At 43.3% G+C, this 15,181-nt stretch overlaps 2 protein-coding genes across 6 annotated transcripts in view; one reads left to right on the top strand and one right to left on the bottom strand.

Moving 5' to 3' along the window:
- LOC122156381 (cohesin subunit SA-2-like) overlaps nt 1-7,912 on the top strand; it is a 58,989-nt gene extending 51,077 nt beyond the window's left edge. Inside the window, exons 28-33 of the mRNA XM_042811111.1 lie at nt 268-422; nt 525-653; nt 4,179-4,369; nt 5,289-5,463; nt 5,750-5,843; nt 7,176-7,912. Of these exons, the coding sequence (XP_042667045.1) occupies nt 268-422; nt 525-653; nt 4,179-4,369; nt 5,289-5,463; nt 5,750-5,843; nt 7,176-7,184 (753 nt within the window). The 3' untranslated portion in view covers nt 7,185-7,912. The remainder of the gene's footprint in view (nt 1-267; nt 423-524; nt 654-4,178; nt 4,370-5,288; nt 5,464-5,749; nt 5,844-7,175) is intronic.
- Nucleotides 7,913-9,013: 1,101 nt separating this feature from the next.
- The window catches only part of PPP2R3B (protein phosphatase 2 regulatory subunit B''beta), a 48,312-nt gene continuing 42,144 nt past the window's right edge, over nt 9,014-15,181 (bottom strand). For all 5 annotated transcript variants that reach the window (XM_042811112.1, XM_042811114.1, XM_042811113.1 and 2 more), the window contains 3 exons: nt 13,697-13,815; nt 13,416-13,522; nt 9,014-10,192 (listed from right to left, as the gene is read on the bottom strand). In XM_042811112.1, coding sequence (XP_042667046.1) covers nt 10,048-10,192; nt 13,416-13,522; nt 13,697-13,815 — 371 coding nt within the window. In that variant the 3' untranslated portion in view covers nt 9,014-10,047. The remainder of the gene's footprint in view (nt 10,193-13,415; nt 13,523-13,696; nt 13,816-15,181) is intronic.

Below are 15,181 nucleotides of genomic sequence, written 5' to 3'. Positions count from 1 at the left end.
TGTGTCGGTGGGGCCATCACCTTTAGGAATTGATTCTCTTTATATACATATATTTTTCTACCTGTCTGTCAGAACAGCACTTTTTGAAAGACTTCCTGGTGCTTGTTGCAGCTGTGTGCTATTGGAATATATGACTTACCTGCTCTTTTGTAAGGCTTCTGTCTGTGTGAGCTAACTGTTGCTTGGCATGCATCTCTCTGTGTACTCCTGAAGCTTTGTTTGGCTGTAGGATTACATGTGGTTGCTGATCTGGGATTTCTTTTGCAGCTGTTTCAAACACATGCAGCAAGCCAAGACAGCAGTACTGGTGTGGACTTGTCTTCTGCTTCCTTCACAAATATGAAAGAACTTGCACGGCGATTTTCGCTAACGTTTGGCTGGGACCAGCTGAAATCTAGAGAATCTGTTGCCATGATACACAAGTATGTGCCTGTAGCATGGCTTTATCCATGACCATTGAGTTTGTTAGGTTTTTTTTTATATTATTACTCGATTCTCACTCAATTTTTGTTTTCTTTTAATAGGGAGGGGATTGAATTTGCCTTTCAAGGAGCTACTGGAACAGATGGGAAATGCTTGCCTCCTAACTTAAGCTTTCTGTTAATCATCAGTGAATTTTCCAATAAGCTGCTAAAGCCTGACAAAAGAGTAGTGTAAGTTAAGATCTCATTCACTGTCATGCACAGGTTGTGTTTTGTCTGTCTGTGTACTCAGGGTACTTGACCTTCAGTGATTCAGTGCTAGAGAAGTTGCTCAAGGGCTTTTCAGAGAACTTTTGAAATCAATTTGCCCTTGCAGCTCTTGGTTTTAGAGACACTCATAGAATTTTGCAGTAGCTTTTGTAGTACCTGCGTTTGAAGGTGCACTATCCAGTCATGAGCTCTTTCAGGCATGGTTGTGACACATGTGGCAGTTCTGAGGGAATGACACTGGCAGAGATTTGCAGCTTGCTAGTGGAGGGGCAAGAAGGTTTTTCTGAGAAGGGAAACAGAATATTGAGAATGAGGTAAAACCTGGATCATTGCTTTGTAACAATCAAATTCCACAGGCTCAGGACTGAATCATGAGTTCCATGGAATGGAAATACACATGATTATTAGTAATAGAGATATTTAAACTCGAATTTACTGTTTACAGGGAAGTAGGCCACTGATCCAGGTGGCCCTCTGTGTTGTACATTGGTTTATGTATTTAAATATAATATAAGAATAGTATTATTATTTTGGTATTACAGGGCCTTATGCATCTGAACAGAGAGGAGTGACAGCCTTTGGCTGTCTTAGCAGCACTCATTTTTGGCAGGGAAGTAACTTCCTTATTTTTGACCTTTGTCGTTGCTTCTCTGGTCAGTGCTGCTTATTTTGGATCTCTGCACTTCAATCCTCCATGTACAAGGCACTCTGATACCTCTTTCCAAATATATGACAGGTATTTCCATTTTTCTGAGAGCACGTTTGATGATGTGGGCGAGTGAGATGAAGCATTAAGACACATCTGCCTTTTTGAATGGTTTAGTGAATTACTCCAGCATTCATCTTGCTGAGTTCCATGTAACTTGTTTGTTCCTGTGTCACTTTGTCTGAAATTAGAGGTTAACTTGCACTGGAGTCTTCAACAAGGTTTTATACGACAGATGTCAGAAGTGGTAAAATGTAAAATTTTCTGTTACTTTGCATGACAAATAAAATTAATTGCCCATCGCCAGCTACCCAGACAGCAAAAAAAAGTGATTGAAACATAAAATGCAGAAAGAGCCAAAAAATCTTTGGCATATATTGGTTACAACCCTCTAAGTCTAAAGTGAGGGTTCTCACTGTCTCAAGTGAGACAGTTCTCACCACCTGTGGATTATCCTTTTTGTTCATGCAGTTTTCTCAGCGAGTGTCTCTGAGATCAAATGCTAGAATTGGTTTTGCAGTGTCTCTCTGTCCACGTTGCCATGATTTGAAAGATCTGTGTGGTGATCCTTGTGCAATGAGTAGATTTCTGTTGACGCGTCTTTGAAAAACGTGATTTCATTTACCTCCAAGGAGTGCTATTTTCAATTAAACAAGGGCAAAACAATTCATCATTGATGTGGGCCGTATCCTTATTATTTTTATTTTCCTGTGGCTGTGTCTAACTTGTTGACCAGTGGATATATTCCAGAAGTATATCCCTGAAGGTATTCTATACGCTCAGGTAGGTTCAGTTATTGAAAACTTCTGTGGGACGTACAAAACCGCGCGGGAAACGCTCCTTGAGTTTCAGTCCTTACTGCCTCAGACCCACCCACTGCTGCTGGGAACAAATGGGAAACAATAAAATCACAAAGGGGGAAATTGGCATTTCATCCAGAAATACTTGCGGGCTATTTTTTCTGGAGTAACGATTTCTATTCTGGGAGGCTTAAAATGCCTTGCAGGGGCTGGAGATTGTATTTTCACTTAGAAATATTCAGGTTTGGCTGCATCATAAATTACTTGCTGGAATGTTTTGGGTCAACATTAACTTTTAGAAATAAACATCTGGTTACTTTCATTTTTATTATTAATCATAGGTTTGATGTCCAGGTTTGTATATTAACATATGTGGGCGTCCCTTTAACAGATGGGATGCAGAATATGGGCATTTGTTAGAAAGGAGAATAACTTCAACACCAGCAAAGTAAATGGATTTTAACCTCCTCTGCCTGTAATTGCCCAGGCCGTGAAATATCAGACTTGTGGCCGTGCCACACATGAAATGAGTTATTGAATAACAAGCAGCACGAAGGCCTGATGCTGAATCAGTAGGAGCCTTTCCATTGACACGGATAGGAGTTGGGTTAGTCCCCTAAGCAGTGGTCACAATGCATGCTTGTTTGAAACTGACAAACTCCATCACCAGGGTTTCTTGATTCCCGGCGCCCCCACGGCCCATGACTGTAATTGTTTTGGAGTCAGCGCTGACCCTAACCTCCTCACGGCACCAATTCTGTTTTGTTTTTGCAAAGCAAATGAAATGTCTGATATTTTCCAGGCCACGCTCTTAATCAGAGGAAGAATAATGTACTGTACAGGCTGGTGTTAAAACTGTCGCTGTTGGTATTTGCTAACGTGAGGTCTGTTTTAGCCACACTGGGCTTGATTTCCAAGTGATGAGCTGTAGCTGAAATGTAGTGAATGTCCAGTTTCAGTCTGAGTCAGACTTTGGTTTTCTTTTCCTATTGTCATGGTACAGAAATGGATCATCATAGAATCATAGAACAGCCAGCGCTGAAAAGGACCACAATGATCATCTGGTTTCAGCCCCCCTGCTCTGTGCAGGGTCGCCAACCACCAGACCAGGCTGCCTAGAGCCACATCCAGCCTGGCCTTGAATGCCTCCAGGGATGGGGCATCCACAGCCTCCTTGGGCCAGAAAGAATTTGTCAGAAGCATCCTGACAAAGGACATTTTTTCAGAAAGAATGTTTGAAGGAAACCTCTTTGCTCCAGAAGAGGTGGTACCTTGGTGATTATTCACCTGGGAGGCGGGCCAGCATCAGGTCTGTGGGTTTACTCAGGCAGAAGGAGGATTTGAAGCAATGCTTTGTGCAGCCTGTTTGTTGTTGTGATTATAAAGGTGTCAGCTGCTGTTGCTAGACACTTCAAATTATATTGTGAATCAAAGAGAATTGGATGGAGTTTGGTATGATATTACAGAGAAATGTGTTTTTTTTGGTTGTTTACTTAAAATAATAATAATAATTGACTAAAGAGTCACTCCTGGCAAAAGTACCCCACTTCTTGACCTGCCATCACCTGAGATCTGCTGTGTGCTGCAGTCCTTAGGGCAGAAAAGGGCAACCAGGAGCAGAGGTGTGCCCTCTCAGAGCCCTGCTCTGTTCACGCTGCTCCTGGCAGCAGCAATTGGCAGTGACTTTGTACATGGCAAGTTCCTTGTGGAGACTGATGCAGTTCTGTAATTCCTGGGAATCGAGTGTTGTGTCTAAAGATGTGAAGGCATTTGCATTTTAAATATTCACGTATTTTAGAGATACCTGTGGTTGTCAGAAATAAGGAGAGGGATGCTCTTTCTTTTTTCTCCCTTGACAGTTCTGTCTGCACCTTTCGACAGCGAAAGGAAAATACCATCCTAGCAGTACCCTGCATAGGTATTGAGTGAAAAAATACACTTACAGATCTTACTGATTCTTACACTTGTTTTTTTTTCTAGGTATGACTACTTACAGAGGTATGTAGCAGAACCACTGCCTTGCAGCCGAGACAAATGGCAGCCATTGCTTTTATACAGAAACTCTTTGTTGGCAAATGAAGATGAGGAGAGCTCCGTCCTTGGCAGCTCAGGAGAATGGCCTCCCCTGGGCACATCGAAGGCACTGTCTTTTAAAAGGAAATTATCTAACGGTATGAAAACTGACTGTTCTGAATTTGCTGGGACAAAATAAACACAGCTAAAACGCACTTCATGCTTTGCATTAGCAGTACCACATTTTGTTGGGTGCTTATGGACTTTCCAGTTAGAACTGTGGCTTTTGCCTTCAGCTTTATTGTTGCTGACGGTCTCTCGGTCACCGACTGGGAGAAGGTTGGTTGGCCTGGGAGACGTTGCATGACAACTGTGAATTCTCTGTACTGAGGTCTGTGCTACTGGGACTTGGTTCATTGCTTTCAGCTATGAAGGGCATTGCTGCTTTAGCCCTGCAGATGATTATGAGAGGTGTTTCCAGAGTTTGATTCCCCGGATGATCTGGGCCAAATCATCCTTTGTTGAATTCCTGGGGAACCTCACCTTCTAAATTAGGTTTCTATTTCTATTCCAAAGAATTGTGCTTAGGTGGGCTGCTCTCATTGACTTCCAGTTGATATTCCAGAGATATTTCCTGCATGCTTATGTTAGGGATTAATTAAATGTAGTAAAGCCATAATGAAAACAATTGCCATTAAAAGTGCTAAGTGCTTTGGGCTTGTGTAATATGGGCAGGAAAGGGAATTTTCCAGAATGACCTTAAGTTTATCTCATCCTTTCTCAGATTTTTTCAGTGGTCCACCTTCAAAAATCTTGTTCTTTATGTCCCAGAGGCCCTTCTTTCTTGAGGGTGGTACGGACTCAAGGGTACTGATAGCACTTAAGACTGGGGCCACGATGAGAAATCTAAATTGCAGAAGTATGAGTGGGCAAATGAAATCAATGAATGCTTTGCTCCAGATCTCCCTTTGAGCTTGGCCTCCATTGCTTCCCAGTAGTGGGAGAGACAGTGCTGTCAGAAGTGTCCAGTGTGTGACCTCCAAGGGTGAAGCTGAAGAATAGCTCGCTCTCTTCCAGGGTCTTTGCCTGAAACCAACCATACCGAAGCAGTGAGCCAAGAAGCAGCCTTAGAGCATGCTTCCCAGCTTAGCTCTGCAGCAGGGAGAAGCAGAAAGAGGCTGAGATCTCAAGAGAAGCACTTGAAGGAACATTTGCCACTGCGTTGTCCAGGAGGGCTGCAGAGGAGATGCAGGTGAGAGTTTTATGTCTTAAAAGCTCCTTCATTTGTCCTAGCATCAATAGCTGGAGTTTCTCTAACTGCCTCTCCTTAAGATTTTTGTAATCCTTCTGTGGGCGAAGGTGCAGACCATGCCCTTCAGCTTGTGTGTTTTGTTTCCTCAGACCAATCTCTACATTTGCTCCTTTAGCTCACTTGTCCCCTGATGTCACAGAGCTGCCTTAATCAAATTTGTGCAATGTGAAATCTCTCTTGAAATGTTTCTTAAGATACAGTTTTCATTTTTCTTTCCCCACCCCAGCAAAGATGAGATTGAGACAGAAGATGTCTCAGTGGAGGGACAGGTGGAAGACACAAGTGAAGATGTTGATGTTGATGTGGTTGGTACAGAACAGGTAATTTTGGACTGTGTTTTCCTGGGTTGAAAAGCACCACAATGATCATCTGGTTCCAACCCCCTGCTATGTGCAGGGTCACCAGCCACCAGACCAGGCTGCCCAGAGCCACATCCAGCCTGGCCTTGAATGCCTCCAGGGATGGGGCATCCACAGCCTCCTTGGGCAACCTGCTCCAGTGTGTCACCTCCCTATGTGTGGAAAAACTCCCTCCTTATATCTAACCAAAATCTCCTGTCTCAGTTCAAAGCCATATTAGGAGCCCTTTGCTACAGTGCTTCATATTACTGATACCTTATAGAGATGGCACTGCCATAGACCTGTAAGGAATGGTACCTGTTTCAGAAATTGTGTTTGCACTGTGCTTTTCAAATTAAAAAAAAAAACAAACAACAAACCAGCAACAACTTGGTATCAGCCCAGGGCTGTTCCTTGCTTCCTTACCCTTTTCCATTTGGAGTTGTTAGGGAGACTAGATTTTCCCCAAACCAGCTGGGGATTTAAAGGGAAGCACATAAGTGGTGTGGGCTCAGAGTGGCAGCTGGTGTAGCCTGGAGTTTATATTGAGGGCACTGTGCCTCTGGGATCGGGTAGGAGAGTGTAGCCAAACTACAGCTGCCTGTCTGGGTTTCAGCTCAGCTGAGGAATGAGTATTTGGGGCAGTGAAGGAAATGGGAGGGTGGAGTGCATGGACTCCAACAGGCTGTTGTGCACCATGGGTCTTGCAGCAGTAACTGGAATGAAAAGGGAAGAAAAGTGAGGGCACGAGGCTTCTTGGGCTCCAGCTGGTCACTGCCCTTCCTTCCTCTGAAGGTGTGCTGTGCCATCCGTTGCAAGGGCTGAGCATGTCCTTCAGTTTTTTTCTCTTGCGTTTCCCTCTGCTCTCTGAACTTTTGATACAATGCAAATAATAGCGTTTCACTGACAGTTTTTGGTGGTGATTCAGGTAACCCCTTGATTTCTAGTGGCTACCTGGGGTCTATAAAATAGCTGCATTCAAAGACCTTGGCTGATGGTTTACTTTTTAAGTGAGGTGTTCTTGTTAATGATTTCACCTCATATCAGAGTAGTGGAGTGACTGACTTCAACTGGAAGAAAAAGTAGTGGGCTTTGCTCCAATGTAAAAATATTTGCTTAGACAATGGGCCTGGGGTAGCCCTTACTGAAGATAATAGGAGAAGTTAATTATATCAGTGGACCAGATGCTTACTGAGAGCCAGCTTTGGCCACATCACTAAATGTTTGGAAGCTTTTATTCTCATTCTTTATGTGCCCTTACGTGACGTTTTCTGGATAGTGTGAGAGTGACTTTTGTTTTTTCTTCCGGTGTAGGACAATTAACACACTGAGAAGATGAAGAGAAATGAAGAACACAGTACTGTTTCTTTCTTTGAATTGTAAAACTAAACAGTGTGGTTGCAATGGCATCAAGCAAGGCAGCAGGAGATGTGTATCAGGTCAAGTCCCCCCCTGTAGGCACCCACCCTGTGCCAGTTTCTAGCAGCGTGGTTGAATTCTCTGCACTGCTGGTTATGGGGATTCCTGGTGTGATGGGTGGTGTGCTTCAAGGGGGGAGAGCTGTGAACATCGTTACTCAACTTCGATGTGGTCTTGGAAGAAATTCCAACCCAAGTATTGGAATCAGGGTACTGACATACTCTGACTTGAAGGCTCTGCCCAGGCTCTGACTTGAGCAAGCATGTCTCACCTATTTATTGTTCTGCTGGATGCACTCCTTACTTTCTGGGGTGCCCAGGATGGATGGAGATGGGTGTAGATCCTTGTACACAACCCCAGCACAGGGAGAAAAGAGCCTGCGACTTGGACCCAATCATCTGAAAGTATTCCTGAATGCCAGCGCTCACAGAAATGGCCTTTGTTGCCTGTGGGGATTGAGGGCGTGTGCCCAGGAGACTTGATTCAAGACTTGTAGCAACAAAGAAAACAACAGCGGACCAGCTGAGTATTTTCCTGTGGAATAAATTCTCCATACACTGTAATCATGGGGTGTTTACTTGGAAAATGGAAAGCGTGAAAAGATAATGTAAATAAATGGGCTGTAAATACGACCATTCATCATCATGTTTCCATTAAGAGTTTGGAAATGATCTTCACACGAGTTGGTTGGAGGGAGGAGGCTGGGGATTTTTTTTTTGCTGCTTTGCTGCTCTGTGGAACTGCATGCTGCATTAACCCATCAGCTTTATTTTTATATATATATATATATACACTCTATATATTTTGGATTGTAACTGTGTAAAATAAACCACATTAACCATTGCTATTCATGGAAGGTACAATTCAGGGTATTGCAAGAAAACGTATTTCTACTGTGGTGCCATGATTTGCTCCATTAGGAGCCTCTATTAGGAAAAGAGGGGACTGAATAGCAGAAGTGTAATGGGAGCAGGGATAAAGAGGCAATTCATTAACCACAAAGTAGCAATAATAGCTTCCGTGCTACAGCCTTTGCAGAGAAAATGGTGCTGTTTGGTAGAGAAATGTGGTCAGAGAGGCCTTTGCTGTAGGTGCCTGTGGATGAGTGGTTGTAAGAAACTGGCTTCCAGCTGAAGGATTTCAAGCGGAGCAAAGCAGAATGCCACAATCTCTGAACAGCAACACAAGCTCAGGATTATCTTCTGAAAGAGCCCTTCCTCATGGCAACTTCAGGGAGCAGAGCTTAAATCCTTTGGTCTTGCTCTTTACTGTTTTAAAGCCCCAAATTACAGGGATGTAGCAACAGGAAAGTATCTATCAAACATTTTGAGAAATCTGAAATGGGACGTGCAAGGTTCTGTAAAGATTGCAATAGCAGCCCAGAGGTTTATTTTTTGAAACCCCTCAGAGCAGTATTGAAGTGGGCTGCACTGCCCTGCATCAGGCTGACTACAGGCAGGAGCTGATTGCTGTCATTACTGAAGCTGCACAGGGCTGCAGGGCTCTGGTTGAGGGTGGGTGATGAGCAGAGCAGATCTCTGTCCCACATCCAGCTGTTCAGCATCACCACCTCTGGGATGAGAAAAGGCTGCTAGAGCTCAATTGCTCTGAATATGCAGCTTGGTGTAATTATCTAACCAGACTGCATACATTTGTAACTCACAAGAACCATTTAAGGTATTTAATAGGAAGTTAATTATATGTAGTACATAACATTAATTAGAACCATTATGTTACACGTATGAAAATCTTTATTTGCAAATACAAACATGATTTTAAAACACTTTAAGCAGATCTACACTGCAACCAAAAAATAACTTACATCTCTCTGTCCATTTTTTTTCCCAACACAATCTGTTTAACAGTGAGGCAACAATTTCAAGCTGCTGTGACACTGAATGAATATCCATGGAATGTGTCAATAGCAAACAACTGAAGGGGAGGGACAGACAAAAGCACTGAATGCCCACAACAAATTAGTGCACATCACTGATCAGGTAACATTTATACAAAGGATTTTTAAAAAATTGGTTCCTTCTACAAGAATTCAACACTCTCATTTTGGATCAAGTATGAACACGAACAGACTTCACTATTAAATCGTCTCTTTATAATGAATGTCAACGAAAACACTGAAGTTTAAAAGGCCAAGCAAGTTAAAGTTGAGGCAAATAAGGACTGTGCAGAGAAGGGAGGCAACTTGTTTCTGGCATTAGTTTTCCTCATGCACCAAAATGCCCAGCTTGTCCCATGAAACTATCTGTAAGAAAGAGACGAATCCCATGCTCACAGTGACATCTCTTCCTTGGCAAGGCAGAAAAGCCCTACAACCTGTATGAGCACAGACGCACACCCGGCTGGCAGTGCATGGCCTCCTCCCCTCCCATAGCAGTACAGGAATACCTATTTACATAAGGGAGGGAGATGGTCAGTGCACCACACGTCAACTTAGAAGTACAGGGTTGTTTTAAAAACAGTAGATTTACCCTCGAGTCAAACAGTGTTATTCTTCCAAGAAGGAATTACGCAACATCTGTAAATAAATATTTTAATCTATTTTACAAACTATAGAGTATTGAATAAATACAAAAAGTTTCGTCATTCCATACAAATGCATTTCTTTTATGTAAAAGGTAGTCTGGTGATTAAATACTTTTAGCACAAAACTAAGCTGAGTTCCTGGAACCAAAACCCACTGAAACATATAGGTGTGTAGCAGACCTGCTGCAGACTGTCCCTTCTCTTCTGCAAGTGATGACTGCAACCGCTACTCAAAGTCCTCTTCGTAGTCGTATTCATCCAAGTCTACATCAGCCAGATGGGAAGGCATTTCAAAAAACGGTCTTTTTTCCATTTGATACTTCAGGACATTGGCCTTCTGATGGTCTACAGGATTCAGCTCAGCCTCGTATCTGCGAACAGGTGACAAAGTTTGGGTATGTTAGGAGGTGCCTAATGAAGCAGGCGTGAGTACAAAGAAGTCAGAGGAAACAAGAAGCAGGAAAACAAAAGCTGACTGTTTACTGACAACCATCTGCTGATCATGGTGGCTAACAAAGTGTGTAGCTAATGTCAGTGAATGCTAGCACTGGAGAAAGATTTGCTTCAGTGCTGTTCAGGGACCAGTCTAATGTCTGAGGGTAGCAAGACCATACAGAGGGATCTGGACAGGCTGGAGAGCTGGGCTGAGGGCAATAGGATGAGTTTCAACAAGGCCACATGCCAGGTCCTGCACTTTGGCCACAGCAACCCCAGGCGACGCTACAGGCTTGGGGCGGAGTGGCTGGAGGACTGTGTAGAGCAAATGGACCTGGGGTACTGATTGATGCTCGGCTGGACATGAGCCAGCAGTGTGCCCGGGTGGCCAAGAAGGCCAAAGGCATCCTGGCTTGCATCAGGAACGGTGTTGCCAGCAGGAGCAGGGCAGTGAAATGATTGCCCCCCTGTACTCAGCTCTGGTGAGGCTGCACCTCCAGTACTGTGTGCACTTTTGGCCCCTCACTGCAAGAAAGACATTGAGGCTCTGGAGCGGGTTCAAAGGAGGTCAACAAAGCTGGTGAGGGGTCTGGAGCATAGGGCTTAATGGGGAACAGCTGAGGGAGCTGGGAATGTTCAGCCTGGAGAAGAGGAGGCTCAGGGCAGACCTTATTGCTCTCTCCATCTACCTGAAGGGAGGCTGTAGTGAGCTGGGGGTCAGCCTCTTCTCTTGTGTAACTGGTGACAGAACTACAGGGAATGGCTTCAAGCTGCACCAGGGGAGATTCAGGCTGGATGTTAGGAAATACTGCTTTTCTGAAAGAGTGGTCAGGCGCTGGAATGGGCTGCCAGGGAGGTGGTGGAGTCACCAACCCTGGAGGTGTTCAAAGAAACGTTTGCATTTTGTGCTGAGGGACATGGTTTAGTGAGAACTATTGGTGATAGGAGGGTGGCTGGACTGGATGATCTTGAAGGTCTTTTCCAACCTTGGTGTTTCCATGATCAAAGAATGGACCATTTCCTGGGCTAGGCCAACTACAGTTCATGTATGTCTCCCCAAGTGCTACTGAATCTCAGCTCAGCATGGGATTATTTCCATCTACTCAACAAGATTAGGCAACAAAGAAGCTTTAGATACTGCAGTGTCTGTCCAGCACAAAACCTTCGTTTCCGGCCGCATTCTTCAAATTTGACTTATAATGGTATTATGTGGTGACAAGGAGAAGCATTCTTTCAGAGAATGACAGCGCAGAGAAGTGTTAAACACTAGAAAGCCATCACAAACACTAACAGAGTAGAATAATAGAATCATAGAATTGCTCAGGTTGAAAAAGACCTTGAAGGTCATTGAGTCCATCCACAACCTAACCAAACTGCCCTAAAGAGCAGCAAGAACATCAGAGGCAGGAGGAAAGAAACGTTTTCATTTGTGAATGTGATTCCATTGAATAGCTTCATAGACAAATCTATTAACCCAGCTTCAGTACCATTCCTGGTAAACCTAACACTTCATGGTAACACCAGCTAAAGATCAGGCTGAGTAAGAAACAGTTTGAATCACCCCCTCCCTTTAAAAAACATTATTTTGCCCTTCCCAAAATTGTTAAAACCTACAAAATAGGAAATAAAACTCACTCTAAGAGTTGCTTTACTGAATTATGATTAAAAAAAAAAAGAGGGTTTGGAAAACATGTATATTCTACCAAAATGACCATGTTGACATGCAACCCTTCAATTTATAGCATTCTACAATAATTAATTCTACCTTCCAGAGAAGGACATTCTTTAAATAAATGCTAACATCTCAAATGTAGCTTTTTAATTCGCCTGTTGCATAGCAATGCAGAGAGATGACAACAGCTTTTCCAGTCATCAAAAATAAAGGACAGCACAGATACTATTTGTAGGCTCTGTCTGTCCTGTACTCAGAAGATAGTTATTCAAACACTATCAAACCAAATGCAAATTCCCATCTCTTTCCAAGCTCTTCTTTCTTCATGGAATACAACTTTCACTCCTTTCCAAAATACAAAAAAGAAATTTAAAAATGCTCTCCCCTTTTCACATATTATAAATCACAGAATGTCTTGGGTTGGAGGGAACCTTAAAGACAATCTTGTCCCAATCCCCTGCTGTACGCAGGGACACCTTCCACTGCCGCCCAGGGTCTCATCCAACCTGGCTGTGAACACTTGGAAGGATGGGGAATACAATTCTCCAGGCAGCCTGTGCCACTGCCAGAATTTCTTCCTCATGTCTAATATAAACCCTGCCCTCTTCTAGTTTAAAACTATCACCCCTTGCCATTATCACTACAATCTTTGTTAAAATGTCCTTCCCCAGCTTTCTTGTGGTCTCCCCTTAAGGCACTGGGAGGCTGCTTTAAGGTTTCCCCCCAGAACTGACTCTTCCCCAGGCTCAACAAGACCAGTTCCCTCAACCTTCCCTCATAGGAGAGATGCCCTCTGTTCATCTCTGTGGCCCCGCTCTGGACCTGCACTAACAGCTCCATGTCTTTCTTGTGTTGGGACTCCCAGAGCTGAAAGCAGATGGGGTCTCATGAGGGCAGAGGCTATGGAAGGAAAATCACCTCCCTCTCCCCCCTGCCCACACATCTTATGATGCAGCCCAATATACAGCCGGCTTTCTGGGCTGTGAGGGCACCTCATCGCTGCCTCATATCAAGTTTTCCTTCCACCAATGCCACTAAGCCTTCTTCTGAAGAGACGCTCATTCCACTCATCATCTGGCCTCTATCCATGCGTGGGATTGCCCCAGCCCTAGAGCAGGCTCTTCCTTGCACCTGGCCTTGTTGAACTCGATAAGGTTTGCACAAGGCCACCTCTTCAGCAGATCAGTCTCTCTGGATGGCATTCCTTCCCTCCACCATGTTTACTACACCACAAAACTTGGCTTTTCACAAACTTGCTGAGGCTGCACGCAATCCCACTCCCTATGTCAACAGTGATGATATTAAACAGCACCAGTCTCGATATGGACTGGTCAGGGCCACCACTCATTATCAGAGCACTTAAATTACTCCTTCCTCCACCACAGGCAACAACACTAGTCTGGAAAAATAGCATGAATGACAGCAGTGGTGGTGAGGTTCTACAAGAGTAGAAAGGCCATGTACCAGCTCAGCTGTTACATTCTTACCCATCATTCCACTGGTCACTTGCTGCCTCTTCTGCTACCAAGATGTCATACTCTTCAGCAGCATACTTCTCCCAGTCAGAGACTTCTGGACTTTCACCTTCACTCTCCTAAGCAATCACATTGCAAGTTAGACAAAATTATAACGACAATTATATTATCATTATCACATACTAATTGTAATGATTACAGTGATAATTGTATTAATGACTTAAGTGTGCAGCTAGAAAGATTATTTATTTTATTATTATTTATTATTATTTATTTTACAGCTTCATACTCACCCGCAAAATAGAAAATTGATCCTTCTGTTCATGGTCGAGGTATTTTTCAATGTTGAAAAAGGTATCAAAAAACACATTTGTCAACTTACATCTCTTTAAATCATGCAGAGTAATTTTTCCTGCACACAAGATAGAAGATATTTAAAGCTGTGATTATCCTTTCTCCAAAAGGGAGAAATGCTACTCAGAAGTTATTGTTATGCTTAAGTACAGTTACTACCGATGCTCAACACAATAGGAGATCCGAATAGGTGAAATATGTAAATTAATTATTGCAGATATTTTCCTTTGCTTTAATTGTTATCCTGCTTCTTTCAATATATTGGAGTGAGATGCAGATCTACCACACTTAGATTTAAAAAAAACATTCAAGCTAATTGTCTGAGATTCCTCAAGAGAGGGATGCCTCCAGTGAGCTTCCTTGCCAAAGTGTTTGGGCAGCAGGTAGGAAGCTCCTCTGGCAGCATCCCTCTCCCTTCCCTGTATGACAGTGGCTCCCCTTTCTTTTAGCCTGAATTATTCTGCATTACATAAGTGAAAGTAACCCCCTTACTGATCTCCTTCAGCTCTCCCTTGGATAAGAACTTCTATTTGACCTGAACATTCAAGTGTGTATTTTAGACCTGAGAGTGTGACTGTGCTTCATGTAAATGAGCTTTTTACAGAGAGCAGTTTTTCTTATTTGCCCAGCTTGACCAGTATTTACTGCTTGAGTGATAGGCTAAGAATTCAGAGGTGTTTTGTTTCATGAAGTGATTCTTAAAAATCCTCCCAACAATGGATAACAAAGCATTGGAAATATCTACTGAGTTGCTTGAAAATGTTACCTTATTTCAAGGCTGACTATTGAACAGAGAGACTGAAAAACATCAGATGTGCAAGTAAGGACAGATGGCTATTGCTGAAAGTTAGGAATTTATTAGTATGCCTTATCTAGGGCTGGTCTTCCACTGTCTGTCAAAGAGCAGCCAACTGCAGATGTTATGGAAGAGCTCAATAGGAGCCAGACTTAGAACAGTATTTCCTCAGCTTAGTAACCCAGCTTAGCAGCCTTTAACAATGTATGGCTCAAGGGCACTGGAGGGAAGTCGAGGTCTTTGAATCTCAATCCCATTTGGAAATGGTTGCCACACATCTGCCACCATCTGCGTGTATTCTGTCTAGCTTACAGCTGATGCTCCAGAACATCATAAAGCCCTCATGGCACCTGTGTCGTATCTGTCAGACCCACACAGATGTCTGATGTATCAGGTCATCTCAAGTGGCAGCATCTCTCCACAACCAAGCAACTGATTTTGAGTCCTAGTTATATAAGCTCCCAATTTAAGTGCGGCACCTATATTTGGTTCACCAATTTGCTCTCTAGTTTCCATTTACTGCAATGGGAGCTTAGATACCTAACACTCATGTAGACACCCACATTATCTCTCAGAGACCAACGAGACCAGAATGAAATCAAGATTGCTAAATTTAGGTCTCTACAAA

The sequence above is a fragment of the Centrocercus urophasianus genome, unplaced genomic scaffold (assembly GCF_019232065.1).
Source record: "Centrocercus urophasianus isolate 14NV4802_14NV808 unplaced genomic scaffold, USGS_Curo_1.0 seq_12, whole genome shotgun sequence".
NCBI lineage: Eukaryota > Metazoa > Chordata > Aves > Galliformes > Phasianidae > Centrocercus > Centrocercus urophasianus.
The sequence above is the reverse complement of the archived record's forward strand: the minus strand, read 5'-3'. Positions and strand labels throughout refer to the sequence as shown.